The sequence below is a fragment of the Tauraco erythrolophus genome, chromosome 2 (genome assembly GCF_009769465.1).
Source record: "Tauraco erythrolophus isolate bTauEry1 chromosome 2, bTauEry1.pri, whole genome shotgun sequence".
In the NCBI taxonomy this organism is placed as follows: domain Eukaryota; kingdom Metazoa; phylum Chordata; class Aves; order Musophagiformes; family Musophagidae; genus Tauraco; species Tauraco erythrolophus.
This window is the reverse complement of record NC_141466.1, coordinates 9,694,238-9,715,439: the sequence shown is the minus strand read 5'-3', so window position 1 is coordinate 9,715,439 and position 21,202 is coordinate 9,694,238. Positions and strand designations below refer to the sequence as shown.

General features: G+C 39.5%; 1 protein-coding gene across 1 annotated transcript in view; it reads left to right on the top strand.

Moving 5' to 3' along the window:
- The window catches only part of LAMA2 (laminin subunit alpha 2), a 303,089-nt gene that overhangs the window by 269,656 nt on the left and 12,231 nt on the right, over window positions 1-21,202 (top strand). The window contains exons 51-60 of the mRNA XM_086631963.1: window positions 865-1,009; window positions 2,020-2,158; window positions 3,828-3,839; window positions 6,707-6,827; window positions 9,485-9,703; window positions 10,870-11,018; window positions 14,733-14,909; window positions 15,733-15,973; window positions 18,577-18,636; window positions 21,085-21,197. Of these exons, the coding sequence (XP_086488089.1) occupies window positions 865-1,009; window positions 2,020-2,158; window positions 3,828-3,839; window positions 6,707-6,827; window positions 9,485-9,703; window positions 10,870-11,018; window positions 14,733-14,909; window positions 15,733-15,973; window positions 18,577-18,636; window positions 21,085-21,197 (1,376 nt within the window). The remainder of the gene's footprint in view (window positions 1-864; window positions 1,010-2,019; window positions 2,159-3,827; window positions 3,840-6,706; window positions 6,828-9,484; window positions 9,704-10,869; window positions 11,019-14,732; window positions 14,910-15,732; window positions 15,974-18,576; window positions 18,637-21,084; window positions 21,198-21,202) is intronic.

Sequence of the window (21,202 nt, the reverse complement as noted above, 5' to 3'; positions counted from 1 at the left end):
ACTGAGTTAAATTTTGCTCTTCTTAACATAGATTTATGTTCATAATACATAACATTATTACCGCAGTTTTGCATAAGTATTCAGCACGTGGTAAAGCATTTTCATTCTCCATAGATCTGAGCACAGGTGGAACTGGCCATGAGCAAAATAATCATTAAACTTGAAATTCCTCTGTTACATCTATGTCCTGGGTCATAGTCAACCATTACTTGCTTAATGCCTTTCATGCTATCCAGTTCCCTAGCTACTTGTTTTGCTCTTTGTATCCCACCAGCTCTTTTTCTGTAGATACTGCAGCCTGTACCATTGCTCCAGTCGGCCATCTCCAGTTAGTCCTTAGGTATGGGTGTCAGTGGTTGATGAGCGTAGCAGTTCATAGCTCTGTGTTGCTCCATCAGTACCGATTACTGTCTGGAAACCCTGATAAAACAAGCTCATTTTACCATCTTTACTGTTCTTGTTTTGTGCCTTTCAAGTGTAAATCTAGCTGAGGTTTGTAGTAAATGCACTGTCTTACAGACATACACTCAAAGCTGAGTATTAGTTTCAGGTAATTATAATTTGTGCTTCTGTCTTCAATCTAAGAAAATAAAAGTACAGACATCCTGTCAAAACTCCAGCTAAGTTGTAAGCAAAATGCCAACTAAGTTTGCAAGCCAAAGGAGGAGAAAAAGGGAAAAAAGAACGTGTTGGCAGCAGACTTTTGTACATTGCAGTCCTGGGCAGTAAATGCCGACGTAGATTTTTTAAAAAGCTTGAAAAAAGTTGTCTGTTGTCACCCAGGAAAAGAAGTGTTTATTTAATGTCATATGCCTCTTACCAAAATCAACAAGAACCATCATTTGTGTGTCTAATCTTTAACAGAAGGATTTCATGAGTGTAGAACTCAGTGGTGGGCGTATCAAAGTCAGCTACGATCTGGGTTCAGGTACGGCTTCTGTTACCAGCAACCAAAATCATAATGACGGCAAATGGAAATCATTCACCCTGTCGAGGATTCAAAAGCAAGGTGAGTTCCTGTGGTGTCAACACCATGACTTTCCATCCTCTCATCACTCCTTTCTCTTCATCAACTATACATTACCTCTTCTAGCCAGTCCTCCCTTTGAAATGTTCTAAGAAGTTGACAGGTCTTTCATCTCCAAACTCCCTCTATTCCATGTTTAACCAGAAATCAGGCTGGTCACTTTTTAAATTAAATTAAAGGTTCATTTTATTTCTTAGGTACGTAGATGGGGGGTGGGGAGGGAGCATGGATTATAAGCAATCTCTGGCATTTAACTGTCTGAATAAAAAAAAAAAAAGGATAGAAGGAAGAAAGGAAGGAAAGAACCCTTTCTTTGCATCCCTGTGGTAGAATATCCCCTTCTTCCCTGGGGGCTGCTCAGCGTTTTTCAGTGTGCCTTGTCTCTGTCATTGAACTTTATATTCTATATTAATCCATACATTAAAGATACACATTGAACAAGCATTGAACAACAGGATGGTTGTATAGGGAGCATCATTGACTCCATGTTGAGATTAGACATGACAGCAACTGACTGCTTTGGGTTTGAAAATGGTTTAGAGTGGCTGATCACCGATCTCTAAAGCACATAAAGGCAACGCTTAACAAACTTTTACACTAAAAAATCCTATTCAAGTGACAACCTTCGGACTGAAATCACAAGTTAAAAGTAAAATTATCTTTTCTGTCTTTAATTTGTCCTGAAGTGTTAGCTCCAAATTACAATGACACAAAGAACATACCAAATTGAAACAGGTTTAGAGAATATATAAAAATAAAGCGTACAGAATTGCTATAGCTTTTCAGGTTGTTATGGAAACAGATGAAAGTGCGGGTCTCTTCCTCTACCCGTAATTGACAATTTGGAAATCCGGTGTCTTAATTGCAAAATACAACCCTCCTTGCCTCTCTTCTCACCTGCTAACCCTTCAAATATTTTTCTGGTGGTTTCTTACATTAAGACATCATAGTTCATGTCTGATATTTTGAAACTAATCTTGAATTTCTTGCAGCCAACATATCCATTGTAGACATAGACACCAACGAAGAAGAGACCATAGCAACAACTTCTACAGGCAGCCACTTTGGGCTCAACTTAAAAGGGCATGAGAAAATATATTTTGGAGGATTGCCAACCCTGAGAAACCTAAGGTAATGTGGCTTAACTCAATTTCTTTACCTTTGGTAAGGGGATGTAAATGCAGTGTAATCCTGTTCTCCGTATCTGTTTCTCAAATTCACTTGCAGTAAGTGGATGGTGAGTTCCCGACATACCCTGTATTGCCACAGCAGACCAACACTTTACTGGCGTACGCTGTGTATTTCAATGTCTTTAACATAGCTCACCTCACACAAATACAATGGAAATTGTGCTGACGGTGCAGTGCAGCTTTCTGATGCTGCGCAGAACCAGGATGTAGCCGACTTTCTCAAGTATTTTTTTAATTTGATGAATAGAATTTTTGACTTCAAACTTGCAGAAATGGCTCCATACCTCCACAAAATTAAGCACAAGTGTTTACCTTGTGCATGAGTGGAAAAACTGAACTACAAACCACTCTTCATGGGATTACTGTTAAATGAGTATGCATGTTTTTGCATAATCAGGGTCAGTATACATTCAATATGTATAAAAATGTTGTGTTTGGATATTATTTAAAATTATTTGTCAACCTAAGTTCCTGGACTCCTTAGATTAAATTCCTCTTATATTCAGGAATTAAAGTATGTGATACAATGTTCTTGATATTTTTAATGTAAGTAGAATAAAATATGGCAACCTTTTCCCTTCAGAAGCCAGATCCTGAATTTCTTACGCAAATAAAATTCCCAGTATTTGTTTTTAAAATATTGCATAATATTATTGATAAACTTTAAGTTAAGCTTTAATAAAATAAAAAAATGAGATAACAGATACTTGAATTTAGTGACTGTATTACACTGTTTTAAATAGAACAAAGAACTTACTTCGAGTTTAAATGGATATTCACCAATTTTGCAATTACAAGACAAGAGAATTCTGTGCTACCACGAACAGATGAGCAACGCAGAAACAAGCCCGTTAATCTATGTCAGCTTTAGCTACATGGCATAATGACAGCCTTGACGTGGTCTTGTGCACAAGAAACTGTTGTGATTAGTCCGCAAGCTGCTCTGCGACTAAAAGAAAGGACTTATTTGTTAATTTATTAGGTTAATAACTGACCTCTGATGTCAAATCACTCAGAAATAAAAAGATCTAAGATCTATTTTACTCATGAAATGTAACACTATATTATGTAATTGAAATAACACCAGTGCATAACAAAATGTCTCGAGCAATTATCTTCCAGCAAATCCTTTGTGGTTGCTTAGACAATCAGTGTACCACAGCTACTTGGACCTGTGGTAACCATTATGTCTACAGCTATGATTCATCAGTCACTGGGGCAGGATGAATGTTATGGTAAATTAGAATCAAAAAATAGTGAAAGAGGGATTAGGGCAAAGCTGAACTACTGCAAACAATAGATGCTGAGGTACCCGTGACTTTCTAATTATCAGATCCTGTTAGTTCTGCCAAATTCTTTTACATGGTTTGCTTTTACTCGTGACCAAGTAGAGCAACAAATTATAAAAGCTCTCTGATGTATTGCATTTTAAGGTAGTTGTTTGCAGAGTAACCCTGTTAATTGTGTATAGAATCTCACTGTCTATCGTGCGTTGTTTGTAAATGATGCGAAATATTTCGCTGAAATATTTGAACCTTGCTCGTAAGTATCATTCGCTACAATTAATGTAATTTTGATTATTATTTTTTTCTCTTTCTCTCTCACCCTAGTACGAAAGCAAGGTAAAAATAATCAGATTACTTGCATGACTTGCACGTGTGCAGTAAGTGCAGCTTGAAAGCCCAGGCGGCAGCGCAGAAGCGGCGTGTGGGCAGTGTTTATCCCCGCTGTTACGCCCAGGCTCTCCATGCAGCGAGTTGCTCCTGCTGCGACACGCCAAGCTGCTCCCAGGCGCTTAACGCTGTCGCGTTACACGCTGCGCGCACACCTACGCAAACAACTTTTGTTTTCCTGGCACAGCTGCTTCCTTCAGCTGCGTTTGTTTATGGCACTGGAGCGCCTGGGAAGCAAAGCTGCGGCACGCGGTATTGTCCGCTTTGGTCCTGACCTCCGGGCTGTAGGAGCAACGCAGTGGGGGGTCAGGCGGGGAGCACGGCGCTCCCAGGCAGCGAAGCAGTCACTGGGAGGGTGTGAAAGCAAGGTGCAGGTTTTTCTGAAATTTGCCACTTCTGTATTTAAGAGCAGGAGCATGAAGGGGGGGACAGGTAAGGTTGCCTACTTCTGACTTCATTCTCAGTTTGCAACTAGTTGTGTCCTTTACTTTTGCTTTGATACGCTCAGATGTGAACTGGACTTCACTGTGATTTGCAGCTTAATTCCTGGCTTGAATCAAAAAAATGCAGCTTCACCCCCCTCACCACCCCAATCCTAAGAAAGATTATTTCCTCCCGAGCTCCAGAAATCTTTGCTTGCGTTCCCTTGAAACTGATCCTAGTTTGGAAAAAAAAAAAAAAAAAAAAAAAAAAAAAAGCCCAAGAGTTTATGCAAGATCTGACTGAACTTGGACCTTGTTTTGTATGTTTTGGAAGGGAACAAGGGAAAAAGGAAGTCTTAAGAAAACATCAAGCGAGTGTTCAATGTTTGCAAGGATGTAGAGTTCATACGGGTTGGGAATTAGTACGTATAGTATATATACACGGATATGTATAGTTTGGGGTTATATGTGCACATTGTCAATTAAAGATGATATAACAAAGAAATTGGATATAAGAAAGGATATAAGGAAGATATAAGAAAGAAATTTCTTGGATATAAGAAAGAAATTTTTCACTCTGAGGGTGATGAGGCACTGGAACAGGTTGCCCAGAGAAGTTATGGATGCCCCATCCATGGAAGTGTTCAAGGCCAGGTTGGATGAGGCTTTGGGCAACCTGGTGTAGCGGAGGGTGTCCCTGCCCATGGCAGGGGCGTTGGAACTAGATGATCTTTGAGGTCCCTTCCAACCCAACCCATTCTATGATTCTAATTATAAGATAACAGCAACTGCTTGTAATGGGACAGCATGAGGGCAGTCTGTAACTGGACAGGGCAGGAAGGGGCTAGGAACAGGAATGGTTTCTGGATGGCAAAGATAGGAGACTGTGGGCACTGATGATGATGCCATGGCAAAACTGTTCTGCTGCTGGGAAGATGACTCTATAAAGGAACTGGGGAAGAACTAGGAAATAAAAAATAAAAATGAAAGGTGACCAGAACTACATGCTTGTAAATAAAGCAGAATATGGATTATTTTCGTAAACCAGGTGCTTACTTTCACTTATGCAGTGGATGTTACTTTGCCAGAGAATACACCGTGCTTGCTAGAATGGCTATAATGCAAAGAATGGCTTTCAGTACCGAAACATGCAGCTGAATAGTATCTGTGCAAAATGCTTTTATTTTGTAATTAATAGTCTATAAATCTTTTCTTTCCTGACAGGGAGCTGAAAAGTTTGAGTTTTTTTCTCCCTACAGTTTTAACTCCATATCTGTTTTCCAGATTCATTTTTCTTTCTTCAAGCTGTTCATATTATTTAGATATTCTAATAAACACTCATGGGTGATATTATGACTGAATTAATTTGTACTTTTTTTTCTTTTTGGATTTACCCTCCATGATATGAATGGCAACCTTTATTCTGAAGTGACTTTTAAAGCATTTCTTCTTGCAAGCCTGATTCAGATGTTGCCTGCAGTTATGGTCTCACTCTGATGTTCCCAAGCCTGGGAAATCATACTTTTGCATTCAAGCATGCTAGCTTTGGTGTTACTTTCAGGAGTTTTCTCATTCCTTGTGTCAACCAGCTGACGAGCCAAACCATGGAACTCTGCATTCTATTACAATATTTTCCTGTCTTGGATGGATAGTTAAGTTCTGTAACAAACCCATGTGTTTAGTTTTGGTTTGTTTTCTTTAAATGCCTGAGAAATCGAAATGTATTGCTGTGTCCTAAGAAAACATGCAGCAGTTTTCATAGGAAAGATACTGGGAATATAAAATACATTGAAAACCTGTCCACCTGAACATAAAGAATACCTAAAGAATAAAAAAAAAAGAAATAAATTTTTTTTTTCAGTCTTTGGCAAAGATTTTATCCAAAATCTTCATATTCTGCTAAAGTTGTCTTTCATCAGGATCTAGCATGCAAAAAGATGAATGAAACATCTGTCATCCAGTTAAGGTCTCTCCTTATTGTTGTGATTTCCCAGCTTGCAACTTTCTGCTTTGCCAAAGGAACAACCACTTACCTATTTCATAGCTCACTGCTACTCATTTAAACACCAAAGGTGACAGCACTCCTTTACAAAAAAAAAACCCCACACACAAAACCACTAAAGAAAAGAAAAAAAATGGGAAAGAGGACTGTTGTCAACTGGAGATGAGATGAATCTCCTGTTGCACCTTTGAGTGATGCAAGGCAGAGTGCAATATGTGCTGATAGACGGTAGGATGCAAGATGTATTCATTTGAGTGTGTGTGTGTATTTAAAAAATAATTAAAAAACCAAGCATCTGTGCCTCTGAAAGTGCATGTGTGTGTGTCTGGCTGACTGTGTTCTCCCTAAACTCTGCTTTTGAAAACACATTGTACTTCTAAATTTTTTTTTAGGCCTGAAGTGATCTTAAAGAAATATACAGGTTGCCTCAAAGAGATTGAAATTTCAAGGACACCGTATAATATCTTAAGTAGTCCTGATTTTGTTGGTCTAACCAAAGGATGCACACTGGAGGTCAGTCAAGCTTCTGTATGTTTTGGTCTTAATGGGTATAAATGTTTTCTCATTTTATGGCATAACATATAAATTGTATAAGGTATATTCAGACACACATAGGGATCTGACTTGAAAATCAGAACTGTTCTATTTAAGAGAAAGAAAGATGAATGAGTCTGATCAGCAAGTAGACCAGTTTTCCAGATCCTAACTTCTTGGACAGTATCCCTGGATAGTTGGGATATCCCTGTCCCTAAAGGGTGTGATTTTCTGAGATGCTTAGCGTTGATCTAGCTTTGTTTCAGCTGACTAAAATGGGAATTATTGACATTAGTAAGGTGCTCTCCTGACATTATTCTACAAAACATTAAAAATTTCCTTTGAACAGTGACTGGAACTTGGCCAGGCCAAAACACAGACGAGGACTCTCTTTTGCTGTGTTTATCACTTGTACTTCTGGCCTTCATCAGAGCAAAAAGCACACAATAATAGGACTCTCAGACAGGATGTTAGACTAAATGGATCTGTCATGAGGAGGCCATTTTTAATTTTTCAAGTTTGTGATCAAGCTAAACTGTAAACAATCTGATTGCTGAAATGCTTTTACATCTTACCAATTTGGCTTCAGCAACAATTGTCTACAGAAGTTCATATTTGTTTTTATTTATTGTAGATTATTTTCTGAAAAGGAAAGAAGGATAGTTGTGTTCATTTTCTTCTGTTGCTATGAATCTTAGAAAGTACTTTGTTTTTCACGTTAGTTTGTAACACTGAGGTTTCAGAGTATGAAATCTAATTGGATTAACCATTTCATTGGGAGATTAAATATTCTAGTTTTACAAAACAGGATATGTATGATCATTAAAAAGAAGTGAAGTGAAAGCAAAAGATAAAGACTGTATATGTGCTCAATTATGTGCTGGGTCCAGTTCTGTTTAACATCTTTATCAATGACCTGGATGAGGGGATTGAATGTACCCTCAGTAAATTCGCGGACGACACCAAGCTGGGAGGCTGTGTCGATCTGCTCGAGGGTAGGGAGGCCCTTCAGAGGGATTTGAACAGACTGGATCGTTGGGCTGAGGCCAATGGCATGAGCTTTAATAAGGCCAAGTGCAGAGTCCTTCACTTGGGGTATAAAAACCCCAAGCATCGCTATAGGCTCGGGGAGGAGTGGCTGGAGAGCTGCCTGGCGGAAAAGGACCTGGGGGTGTTGGTTGACTACCGGCTTGATATGAGCCAGCAGTGTGCCCAGGTGGCCAAAAAGGCCAATGGGATACTGGCATGTATCAAGAATAGTGTGACCAGCAGGAGCAGGGAAGTGATCCTGCCCCTGTACTCGGCACTGGTGAGGCCGCACCTGGAATATTGTGTCCAGTTTTGGGCCCCTCGCTTTAAGAGAGATATTGAGCTCCTGGAGCGGGTCCAAAGAAGGGCGACTAAACTGGTCAAGGGGCTGGAAAATAAAACTTATGAGGAGCGGCTGAGGGAGTTGGGGCTGTTTAGCCTGGAGAAGAGGAGGCTGAGGGGAGACCTGATTACGGCCTATAAATACTTGAGAAAAGATGGTGGGGAGTTAGGGGAAGGGCTCTTTACATTAGTGATGGGAGATAGAACAAGAGGAAATGGGCATAAGCTTAGTCAGGGGAGATTCAGGTTGGACGTTAGGAAGTATTTCTTCTCTGAAAGGGTTGTCAGCCACTGGAATAGGCTGCCCAGGGAAGTGGTTGAGTCCCCATCCCTGGATGTGTTTAAGAATAGGGTGGATGAGCTACTTGAGGATATGGTTTAATGGGGATTAGGGATGGTTGGACTCGATGATCTCTAAGGTCTTTTCCAACCTAGAAATCTATGAAACTATGAATTATTTAAATGCCCTCAAATTTCAGAGAAAGGTGAACATCATCAGCAATGATTTTATCTGACATAATCTATTATCTCTAGACCTGAAAACAGTTCTACTGAACTGAAAAAATGGTGAGTTATTTTAGAAAAAGTCACCGTTTCTATAGACTGGTCTTCCACAGCTGGAAGAATACATGAATTGGCAGCAATTACAGAAAATCTTCAGGAGTATGCACTGATTTATTATTTGGTGACATATTCTACTCTTTAAATTATGTTAATGGCTAGCAATGTCCAAAGAGTTGGGCCGTGTGCAATGAGTGCTTCATTTATGAGCCTGAGTCGTCAAGAAAGCAGTGCTGCTTAGTGAAGCAATAATGATGAAGCAATAATGACTGATTAGTGAAAAGTATTTTCTGGGCATGTTTGACAAATAATAGAATCTAGTTTATGTTCATGTTGGCTGTTGTTACCGATTGTATTGATTTAAAAGCGAAATCCCACTGTATTGACTCAAAGCATTCATATACAAAAACACCTGTGAGCAGTTATTTTTAATCCAAGAGGATATATCGAAATAAGACTGGAACTTTGCCTTCTTGTAAGACAGGATTCCAGAAATACTCTAATGATGCCAGATGTAAACAGGTAAATTAGTGTTTGCACAACACTTTGAGAAGTAAATTGCTTAGTGTTTATTATTACTTTCCATCTCTTCACACTAGTTATATTTATATAGTTTATTATTTTATTTGAAGAAATCTTTCTTCATGTTCATACTCTTGCTTTTAATCCTACTAATGCACTTTCCTGTCCTCTTCTTCCTGCAGAACATTTATACCGTTAGCTTCCCCAAACCAGGTTTTGTGGAACTGCAACCTGTCTCCTTTGACCTGGGCACAGAAATCAACCTCTCCTTCAGCACCAAGAATGAGTCTGGGATCATCTTGTTTGGCACAAGTGGCACAGTTGTCCTCCCGAGGAGAAAGCGCCGGTACACTGGAAGGAAAGCTGCCCCTCTGAGGAGAAAGCGCAGACAGACAGGACAGGTATGAGGAACATAACAAAGGATAAAGAAAACCTGCAATTTGACTGAACTTCTTCCCCTAGTTTTTTTTTTTCAAGACACTGTCAGATGTCTGTACTTAAGTTAAAATTCAGTTCTTGGGAATAAATTATTTCTAATGTTACCCTTTATCTGATGGAGAATCTGACAGAGGCTCAGAATTGTTTTTTTGCATTGGAGTAACTGTTTATCTTAAAGATTTACAGTAAGGCATCCATTGCTCGTTGCTAAACAACAGGTTTGTTTTTCTATCATATAGATATTTCCATGTTTGTTTTTCAAATCTGCAATATAAATCCTTTCTGAAGAAGAGGATAGAGTCAGTCTGTTCAGAGGAAGTACCTACAGAGTCCAAGTGACTAATTGGTAAAAGCGTGGTTGCTGTTAGAAATTATTCAAATCTTGATTAATTAAAAACCTCACAGTCAGACACACTACAATAGAGATAAACAGAATATTTTTTGTGCTTTCTTTGTTCAGGACTTCTGGGAAATGATATTTCATTATTCTCCTTCCTTGCTTGTTTTGGAAAAGAGCTCTCAATGACCTGGAGGAACACACTCTGGGACAGCACATTATGATAGCTCACCTGCATGACATTCACTTTAGGGCAGGGGCTTATCATTACCCAGCTCTTCAGGTCAAAGAAGTGAGCATGACACTCATTGCTATAGTAACTGGAGGTTAGATCCTGATACCCGCTACAATATGATTTTGGTTGCTAGAGTAACTACTAGCGTGATTTGCCAGCAGCCCTCCAAACGCAGAACGCATGCTGAGATCAATGCTATTCAGGGCTTGATGGATTTAAGACCAGGCCTTCTACAGCAAAAATCAGAAGGATTGTAGGTTAGAAGTCTCCATCCTTCCCTGCAAATAGGTATGCAAAGAGTTAAATCTTTTGATGAGGCTTTCCAGCATGATCTCATTTTACCCATTCCTCATTGCAAGAATACAAGAGGGTCTGAATGTAGCAGCAGCAGCAGAACTAAAACATATCTATGGTATGTACCATCTATGGCATATACCATCTTATCTCTGGTAAGGAAATTAAAAAATGGTGTAAGAAAATAAAACATAACCCACTAATGTCAAACTAATGTCAAACTAAATGTAACTTGCCTTCTCATACCAACGTATACATTGCAGGCCTACTATGCAGTGTTCCTGAACAGAGGTCGACTAGAAGTGCATATCTCCACTGGGATACGAGATCCTCACAGAATCACCATCAAACCAGAAGCTGGCGAGTTTCACGATGGCAGAGCACATTCCATCCGGATAGAACGAGCTAAAGGGTAACAAACACCTAGAAGTGCTACAGACCACACAGCACAGCTAATTGAACAAAGCAAATGAACTGATGTCTTTAGCAATCTGCGTAAATGCTTCTGCTGAGGCAAAGACTTCAGTGTAATTCCATCCTTATCCAGAATTTTTTAGAAGTTAGTTTCTGACAGTGCTTATTATTCTGCAGAGCTGGGTTTACATGCTTTCCTAGACTATCAGCCTGTTCTCCAGAGACCTGCATTTGTCTGAATTAGCGTCTTTAACCTTCTGGTTCTTGGCAAATATATTTTATTAATCGAATCTGTGCCTGAGAAATTCTGCTGCGGTGCAGTAAATCACCATTTCAAGACATGTAGAAAAAGACCATTTTCAAAGTTTACAAACAGCAACAGCACAGCCTGTAGCCTTTCTGAGATGCCATGTACTGGTGTATATACATGGGGTTATGGTGGTGCCCAGCTAATTATGGTAAAACACTGAAGACACGCAGTGACATATAAAGGGCAGTCAATTTATTGCTGGAAAGCTGTTGCAGACCTTCTCAGACCATATTGTTTTAAACAAAATTTCACTTAAATTCCTTTGCCCTTTCTCAAACATTGTAAAAAATGCTAATTACACTTCACCACTCAGAAAGGGATTAGAAACAGCTTTACTGTAGTGTGTAGGACTCAGGCAGTCAGTTATAATATAAATAATATATGTATTATTTACAGCCTGGAATAGCCCTTGTTCCAAGTAGGGTTTCTTGTGGACATTTGAACATTCAAATGTGTACAAACTGTACAGACATTCAGTGGATTAGTGCACTATGCACAATGTTGTTCTGTTTCGTTAAAAAAAGAAAGAGAAAAAAAAAAACACAGAAAGAGGTGACATCCAGCATGTTACCAAACGCACTTATCCAAGCACTCTGAGCACTAGGCTTCACCCTCTTGCACACACACCACTGCAGCCTTCTCGAGCAACAATTCCTCTCTGTATAGTCCTGAGGTGCCCTTCTGTCCTCTATAATTTGCTTTGTTTTTCTTTGTCCTTTGTCAGTATAATTTTCTGACTGAATTTCTATTGTACCATTTAAAAAAATCTTGTAAATAATGTCTTCAAACAATCTCTCTCCCCGTCTTCAATGACTAGTTCGAGGTAAAACTGTAAATTCTTTGGGAGAAAAAATTATTTTGGAGATGGCTGACTGCATTTTGAGAAACATTTTGTGTCGCTGTGACAGAACACAAATATGCAGATGATAATAAGAATCTCTAAACAACAAAGTTCGTGTATGCAGTGCTATAGCAAGTACAGTAGCTTGACCTGTGAGAGTACATCAAGACACAATTGCTGTACAATGCCATCCAGTGAGGATGCTTGTTCAGGTGAAACCTGTGTGTTTTCAAAGTAGGTCTGTTGTCTGAACACTGCAGTTTATGTAACCTGAAATTGATGTGAAAAGATATAAATTAAGATTAACCCCTCCTCTGCTCATCACGAACTCAAGCTTTATTTGATTAAATATGAGGAACACTCTTTGAAAACTCTTCACAGAGATAATTGGCCATATAATTATGAAGTATTTACTTTCACTTTCAAGATAATTATAGGATACTGTCGAAGACTAATGCACATCATTGTATGGTTCTGCTTGGAGACAAAATGTTTACTCTGATAATGGCTAAAGATGAGATGAACTATTGCATGCTGATGAAAACATTGGCAATCAGTAGCCACAGCTGACATGCAGCAGCACAAAGGATCACTCGAGTCTTGACAGTCTGATTTCTCTACGCTTCCTCTGAAGGCAGCGGGGAGAAGTGTCTTCTCTGGGACACTTCACAGAATTTAAATTAAGTCTGTTGTTCTGAACTGCCCCAGAGAAATCTCTCTCCTTCTGTTTCCGCTGCTGAAGGGTCTGGGGGAAATCCTGGAGATTGTCCCGAAAGATAAGTCTTTTAATAATCACTTCCTCCCGCCCTTTGAAAAATTAATCACCTAATCACCTACTTACTCTACAGCTTTCTAGACCAAATGAATCATTCCAAAACTATGAGGAAATCGGACACTTTGCATGTAGTACAACAGTTAACTAATGCAGGTGCTTAAGTCACTATCCAGTTCCATCTAGGACTTGCGTAAATAACAAAGCCAAGCATTTCACATATGAAAACCAGCCTCTTTTCAGCAAACGTTTTCAATATTCAATTGCTAAAATTTATAATTATTGTTAAGGAAGAATATAGGAGTTCACTATAATTTTGTAGTTAAAAAAGTGAGGTTATTTGCTGGAAACTGATTATTTCTGGTATGTTGTAAGGATGCTCAATAATTCTGAAAAATCAAGCTACTTACTTACAGATACCTTGGGTTTAGATAACTAATTGTAGTCAAGGATGCTTGAATAGTTAGGTCCTGATGTTTAGCATGGCTGTAGCATATTTGAAATAAAAACTGCAATTCATAATTCATATCAGAATTTACCAGAGACACATATAGCTTTTTTTTGTGGTCATGATTCTATCCTGACTAAATTCTATTAAATATAGTCTAACAACATAAAGAAATTATGCCAACTAGCATTCTACATTCACCTTCAAAAATACTGAAGTTCTTATCCATACTTTGGAACTCAGCTCACTTTGAGCTGGATTTGTTCAGAAGTCGGAGATTTTCTGTTTCATAAATGGTAAATTGTCCCATAAACAGCATTTAAATTTTTGACTCTTGTTGCTATGTTACCCAACAAAATAATCCACTGTCAGTTCCACAGCCCTTGCATTAATGCTGCTTTCTCAGTATACACAACCTATGGCTTGGCAAACTAGTTTTTCCACTTTCTGTCCCCTTTACCATGTTTCTTTGTAAATGTGGTACAAACCTGCAACATTTGCGTCTCAGTAGGTTTGACAGGCAAGAGCATTCCGTTTTTCTCTCACATTTGGATCTGGCTTTTACCAGAATAACACCCTTCAGCCTATTTACCCCTTTCCTCTTGGCTTTTTTTTTCCTATTCCTTGACTTGGCTCGGTCAGCCAGTGGTGCTGTGCTTCAGAGGCTTCGACCTTCCTCTGTTCAACCTTAACAGTATCTTCCATGAGGCTGCTTTGTCTTCAACCTGTAGCATGTGCGTTACCCATGAGAATGAACTATAGCGCTTGTTACCAGTACAAGGGGAACAATCAGCAGTTTTCCTACTCTGCCACCCCCCCCCAGAAGAAAGCTGTGAGATCTTCTAAAAAGTGTACAGTACCTATCCGCGGTTGATTCAGCAATCAGAGCAGTCCGTAGCAGTGTTTGTCCCCCAGCAAGAAGATAATAACTTGTACGAGCCAGGAAATAGGGAGCCCAAACAAAGAGTGACCCCATGCTGTTGCCACCCCGCTGAGCACCAGATGATGACATGTACCGTCACAGCACAGCAGGCTTCGCCCTTACCACGGTGGTGCTGCCACGCTGCAAACCACTTCTTGCTATTCAACCCGTGACTGATGCTGTCGCCTCTCCGCAGCGCGGCTTTGCCAGGCTGAGTCAGAGAACCGCCCAGGAAGCATGGCAGTAGCTGAAAACCTTCCAGTGGTTAATATGCATTTAATGTGAGCTGCTAATTACATAATTTCAGTTGCTCAGTGTTACAGCTGGTGTAGGAGGAAATGAGGCCTGCAAAGTGATTTCAATACGAGCAATAACCAGAGTAAAATATATATTTCTTTGCTTTCAAATCTTTTTCACAGGGTGTTCACTGTTCAAGTAGATGAAGACAAAGGCCAGACTCAGAGATTGCCAACAGACCAGCCCATCTCTGTTAAGAAACTGTTTGTGGGCGGTATCTCTTCTCAGTTTCAGACTGCACCTCTCAGAAACATACCCCCATTTGAGGGTTGCATATGGAATCTTGTCATTAATGCCACGTAAGTCTCACTGATACCAATAAATATCCAGTTAATGAGGTCTGGTTAACTACCTTCGCTGCCAAAAGAAACTTGATTGTTGCAAGGAATCACACTACCAACAAATCCTAGAATATGATCTGCTTTCTTAATATGCCCTTCCTTTTTTTGTCTGCAATATATACTCCATAGGCTATTCAATTAATGAACTGTTTTACAGACAAGCCAACGCCTGTCTATTTATCCATAAAATCAGAGAAATTCAACAGCAACACTGCTGTAAGACTTGCCTCAGTGATAGGTATTTATGGTGTACTATAACACTCTATTTTAAGTAAGGTTGGTCTCCAAGAGTATACAAATTCTGAGAAACACCATGGGAATTAATTTGCTTTGTGGAAAGTGCATGCTGCAGTAATCCGGAAGGAATATTTAAGTGAAAGAAAGGGAATGGAGAATAAGTAAAACCTCTATGGAAAGTTCCCATCTAAATCTTTTTTTCACATAACTTAAGTACCTAAATTAGGATCTCATCACCCCACACTCCATCAGTGTACATCAGAGAGAAGGACTACTCCACAATATGATTCAGCCTCCCTAGGCTGGTAAAGCTTGCCAAAGAGAATGACTGTCTCACTGCACTGACTGTAGGAAGGAAAGCCAGTGGTAACTATCACCTCTAATTTAAGTGTCCCGCTTCTGTACCTAAAACAGATGGGCTGAATTCTGGCTCTTGTGTCCTGTGTAGTGGAATTACACTGCAGCATATAGCTATTCTTTAAGAATGGATGGTAAAAAGGCAGAAAAACTAATAACAGACATCTGTTTCTTTGTGTGTTCTCAGCCCCATGGACTTTGCTCAACCTGTGTCCTTTGAAAATGCAGATATTGGCCGATGTCCCTCTCTAGAACCAGAGGTTAGGCCACCTGAGACTGAAGATAAACCAATCCACACAACAGTCCTGATCCGACCTGAACCAGACGCTAATGGGGAGAAAGAAAGACCAAGGACTCCTCCTGCTTCCCCTCCTCCTCCAACACCATCTCTATCTTCAGCACTTGTAAGTGTAGATCATTTCACTCAGGTAAAGTTTGAAGAGTTTTCTTTTTCCAGACAAAATTGAAAAGCTAGCTGTCAGGAATAATGAAGTAATTTACCACAAAAATAGTAACAATTCAGCATGATATTGTAAAGGGAACACCTTGTTGCAGGTCAGTAAAACGTGGTTAATGGAAAAACTGGTTGATGTCATTTGCTTGGATTATCACAACAGTAATTTAAAGAACCATATAGTAGTAGAATTCCCTTTGGCTTGCATGCTTAGCCCTAAACCTTTGCACTTCAGGATGTAAGCCTGAATATCTGATCGGGGTTGGAAGGGAAATTTTCCTGTGGGAAATCCATGTCATTGTGATATTTCTTGTGCTGTTATCTGAGGCATATGATAACAGCCATGTCAGTGACAGGGTGAAGAAACGGATAAACCAGAGAGGTCTGTTTGATATGGCAGTTACTCCACTGCTATTTTATAACTTTAGTCAGGAGACTTACGAACTCAAGAACTGAAACCCCAGTCGCTACTAAATTGAGCTCAGCTGTTGTTGCCAGAGATCTTAAATAGCTAGATAGTGCCAATGAAACGCATATAATGAAATTTAAGAAGAAACTACTTCTGTCACAAGTGTAGCAGATTTACAAGTTAATGCGACATTTTACTGTCCAGAAAATATATGTTTAGATATCTGAATATTAAACTGAGTAACATATCCACTGGAAGAAATTCTTGGGGGGAAAAACCTTTCCATTTTGCTACACCTGCATACAACCCGCAGGTTTATGCAGTATATAGTTCGGTACGCGTGAGGTTTCCAACAGTATGAAAAAACTGCACATTTCCCAGTTGGGAGCCTATTTACACTACCGTAATTTACACTACCTTAATAAGACAGTTTTGACAAGTTAACAACTGGAATATTTAACTTCCCTTTTTATATATATATCAAATTTAAAAGAGTCAGTAATTTTGACAGTTTCTCCAAGACTGAGTTCATAACATCTTTTAACGGTTTTGGGAGGCTTTCCCACACTGGGTCAGGTTTAATCTTGGGGGACTGAACTAGATGATTTTTGAGGTCCCTTCCAATCCCTAACATTCTGTGATTCTGTGAATCTTCATTCCCATTTCACACCTCCTCACTGACCGAACATTAGAGAACACTAAGTTTGTTTGTATTGGATTTTTCTGTGTGACCCAGAGATTAAGATTATAAATTAATTGCATGAAGACCACAAAAAAAAAGTTATGATTTTCATTGTCTGTAAGTCTGTCAGTTAGAGACGCCTTAAGGAACCTGCATTCATTGCCACAGTCACTCCTTGTTACCTGACTCATTTTCACAATTCATATCTGTTTTTCCTTGGGCACAGGTAGGATTTCTAACAATGTTTTCCTACAAAAAAATGATACAAAAATTGGGCCACCCCCTACCTCCTAAAGGTTAATTTTATGTTTGAGATTCATGGCTGCCTTCATTGGCCAAGTACCTATGGCACAGCTGTATCTAGAAGGACTTGTCAGGTGCTACTGAAGTCTCCACAGAACATGCAGCCATCCGTGTACCTGGAAATGGGAGCGTGGGGTTTGAGATAGGCAAGCTCCATCTTCTTTATCACCCTGCCCACAGCCCCAGAGTTACATATACGGACCTTTTAATGCTCTAGGGCAGCATTTTTGATTCATTCCCACAAGGTGGAGTAGTTGTAACACCAGGGCTCCGATGCATCTTTCTGGCTGGAGTTGAAAGTAAGCAAATTTGCAGTTTAGCAAGGCTACCACAGAAAGACAAGGAACCAGGCAACAACAAGGTAAAAAGAGTTAGCCAGTTTAGTGCTCACGGTTGTGAAAGAGTGCAGTCATATGATCCCTTGATTAAGCATGATAAACAAAACACAATAGCACATGAGAGAGCAAGTGTACACTTTCTAAGTACTTGCTTAAGTACACTCTAAGCACTAACTTAAATAGCAAAATCGAGAGCAATAGATGTACTGATTAATACCAGAAACTAATCCCATTGTAACTAGGTGAGTTCTGCATACCTAGAGCTGTCATAACTTGAAGCAAGAGTTCAAAATAAAAATCTAAAAAAAACCACCATTACTCCACTTTCTCTCTTGGAAAAAAATGAAACTATTTTAGTATTGTGACGACTTGAAAGTATTTTGAATAAGGCAAGCTTTTGGATGGTTTTTACGTTCATCTACATAAGTTCTCCAAAGTATTTTTCTGGGGAGCATTGCAACAAAATAACTACGATCTAATAATGAAATAGCACTGATATGACAGTTAATTATGCAGAAGGTCAGTGTAGAAGGGCTGTATATGGAAAATATATAGCAGAAAAAAAGCATTTCCACATAGTATGGTTAAATAAGGTATCTGTTCCACTTAGTCCTTTTAGGACCTTTTTTATCTCTATTATCCATCTGCATATAAAGGAGAGGGGAGTTAAATCCCAAAGTAAAAAAAAAACTACCCTCTACTAAAGGCAAGACAAGATCTAGAAGTAGGACAGCTGGGAAATACACTGGTCACCAGTCTGCTGCTGCTGCTTGCTAAGGATGCCAAAATGTTTCTCAGCACTGGGTAATGGCTGCTTCTGCCTCATGTTATTCACTGCTTCTCAGGATTCGCTTGCCACTGAAATGAAGAGCGCCAGCATCACTTCTGCATTTGGCTCCATGACGGTATCTTCCACTATTTCTCCATGCATTACTTCATTGTTTTGTTAACACTATTCAGTAAACTGTGGAGACTGCATAAGTGGTGCTCCCTTTTCCCCCTAATTACTTTCCTAGTAATTGCTAATACAGCATTGTTTGTAGAGAATGTGTGACAGTCCACCAGTGGGCTTTTCTGTTCTTCATTTCCACTGATACACAGCTAACTTCTTAACTTACCAGCCGAGTCCCTGACATCTGACAAGACTGAAGTAAAGTGCAGCTGAAGAGTTCAGTCTTGAGGCTCTCAGGTAATATGAGAGATTATTAAGCAGCCAGGACACCTTAAGGCCATTACTGAAAAAACAAAGCTGGGATATTTTAATATAGGCTGATGATCCATACTTAGTTCACAGTCTCGTGAAGGCTGTAAAGCTGGCTGTCCTTAGATAAAGTGAAAGAAGACAGGCTTGTGAATAAAATCCAGAAGTTTTTTAAGCATGCCATACTGATTTTTTTTTTCCTTTTACTGACATTTCCACATCAACCTAATGAATGGTCACTATTACCAATCAGTATTTATCAGTATATAATCAGTGTATGCTTGCTATGATTCCAACCATCACGATGTGTTTGGCACTCCCCCCCACTCCTCGCCCTTCCTTACAGTCCTGCTGGGATGAAGCAAAACTGCAGTGTTTGCTGATGCTGGGGAGCAGCTGAAGTGTCAAGGCCAGACCTATACCAGCATAAGACTGAATTTACTGTCAGAACATATCCTTTTACCATGTAATATGTAAAAGTGTGCCACAGAATAGTGTGTGTGAGTATATTTTCCAGTTCTTTCCTGTTGTTCCAGTACCAGTAGTTCAGCCCTATCGTAAAATTTTAGCAAGCCCAAATGCTATAGAAAGCATTGTATACATAGGGTTATTATTAACATAGTTGTTAAACTTCTAGAAAAACCTGAAAAGCTTAAAATAATTAGAAACCCTACCCAGCATTATAGGAATAAGATTATTTTTTTTTAATTTGATGATCACTGGAAGACTGCTATCACACATTCATAACTTTGTTTGTTCCTGCCGAATGTTCCTTGTTTTTTTCGTGCTGAATGTTCCTCGTTTTTTCCCTCCATTGTACATTGATGTGTACTTGTTGTAATGCATGGTGTTCTACTCTGTCTTACTCAAACCAGAGCATTCATTGTGGAAAACTAATTTTTAGCAGTACTCTACACCGTTGTGAAGATTTTTGCAACGTGTGAAAGCAAAAAATGTAACACTATGGAAAAACTTGAGTGAGAGAGGGAAAGAAATTTTCTTTCTGCAGCTGAAATCGCAGTGCCTGATGAGTCACTCATGACATTTTCAAAATGTTTCACAGGAAGAGCTCTTTGTCAGCAAAGCACTGCGCCTTGTGCTTTGCAGATCCCTGCTGAGTCAGGGCTCAAGTAAGAGACTGTCGCCAATCCAAAATGATATCAGCCACAGTGCTTAAAAACAGAGCTCGAAGCTATCAAAGTTTGTTTTTTTCCCAGCGGTATTGTCCTGATATTGTGTCGTGTTAGATCCTTTGAGTGGTTTCTTCACAATACTCTCAGTGGGAGGCAAAAGCTAGACATGAGTAGGAGCTGGTAATTACCATGGTCTTGCATTGCCCCAGGCACCCCTACACGAGAGCTTTAGGGCCAGAGATTAAAAGACCTGGTGAAATTAAAAAGAGAAAATTATACTGGGCAGAAAGTATTTTACCTTCCATTGTTGGACCACTTTAAGATTAATAGAAGTGGAACAGACAGGGAGGGGTTCCTTTCTTTACCCCCTGGCTAATGTGTCTACATTAAACAGCTCAGGGAGTTTAACAGTTGTTACTTCTATCCATCAGTTATTTGGCTTGCCCTACTGTTTGTGGGGGCTTTTCAACAGCACCAGGGGAAACAGCACATTAAACACAGAACACAATTGTAGAACAACATAAAGAAGTTAAATGGAGGACTCGTTGACAGGTGCAGGATCTGAAACTACTTTTAAATCATTATTTTTAAGGTGACTGGATTTCAAGTTGACAGCAAAGCATCTCTTTAAAACTTAGGTCTTGCTTCATTTCTCTAAGAGACCATCTCATTGTGTAAAACTCAGTTATGTGAGTTAAGAGTACCCTGAGCTTCCTGGAAATCACTTAACACTCTTGTAAATGTCTACTGGTGGCATGAAAGCAGCAATGTTCATATATTACTTTTATTTGCTTTTACATCTAGCTTAATGAGCTCTGCTTTTACACCAAGTTCCTGTCATGCTAGTTTATTACTTTAGCTGGTGTGATGAGACATCAACACACTGGAAAATTGCAGGGCCGGTGTCTAGACTAAGTGGAATATTCTCAGTCCCGAGCAGTTGGGAGACTTCCAGCATGTGCACAGCTGAGATACAGATACAAAATATGAAGTTTGTATGAGCACTGTATATTTTGCAGGATTCCTGTGCTGCTGACACAGAACCAGCCATTTTGGAAGGTGGCAAGCAATTTGGTCTTTCAAGGAACAGCCACATTGCAGTTGCATTTGATGACACCAAAGTGAAAAACAGGTATA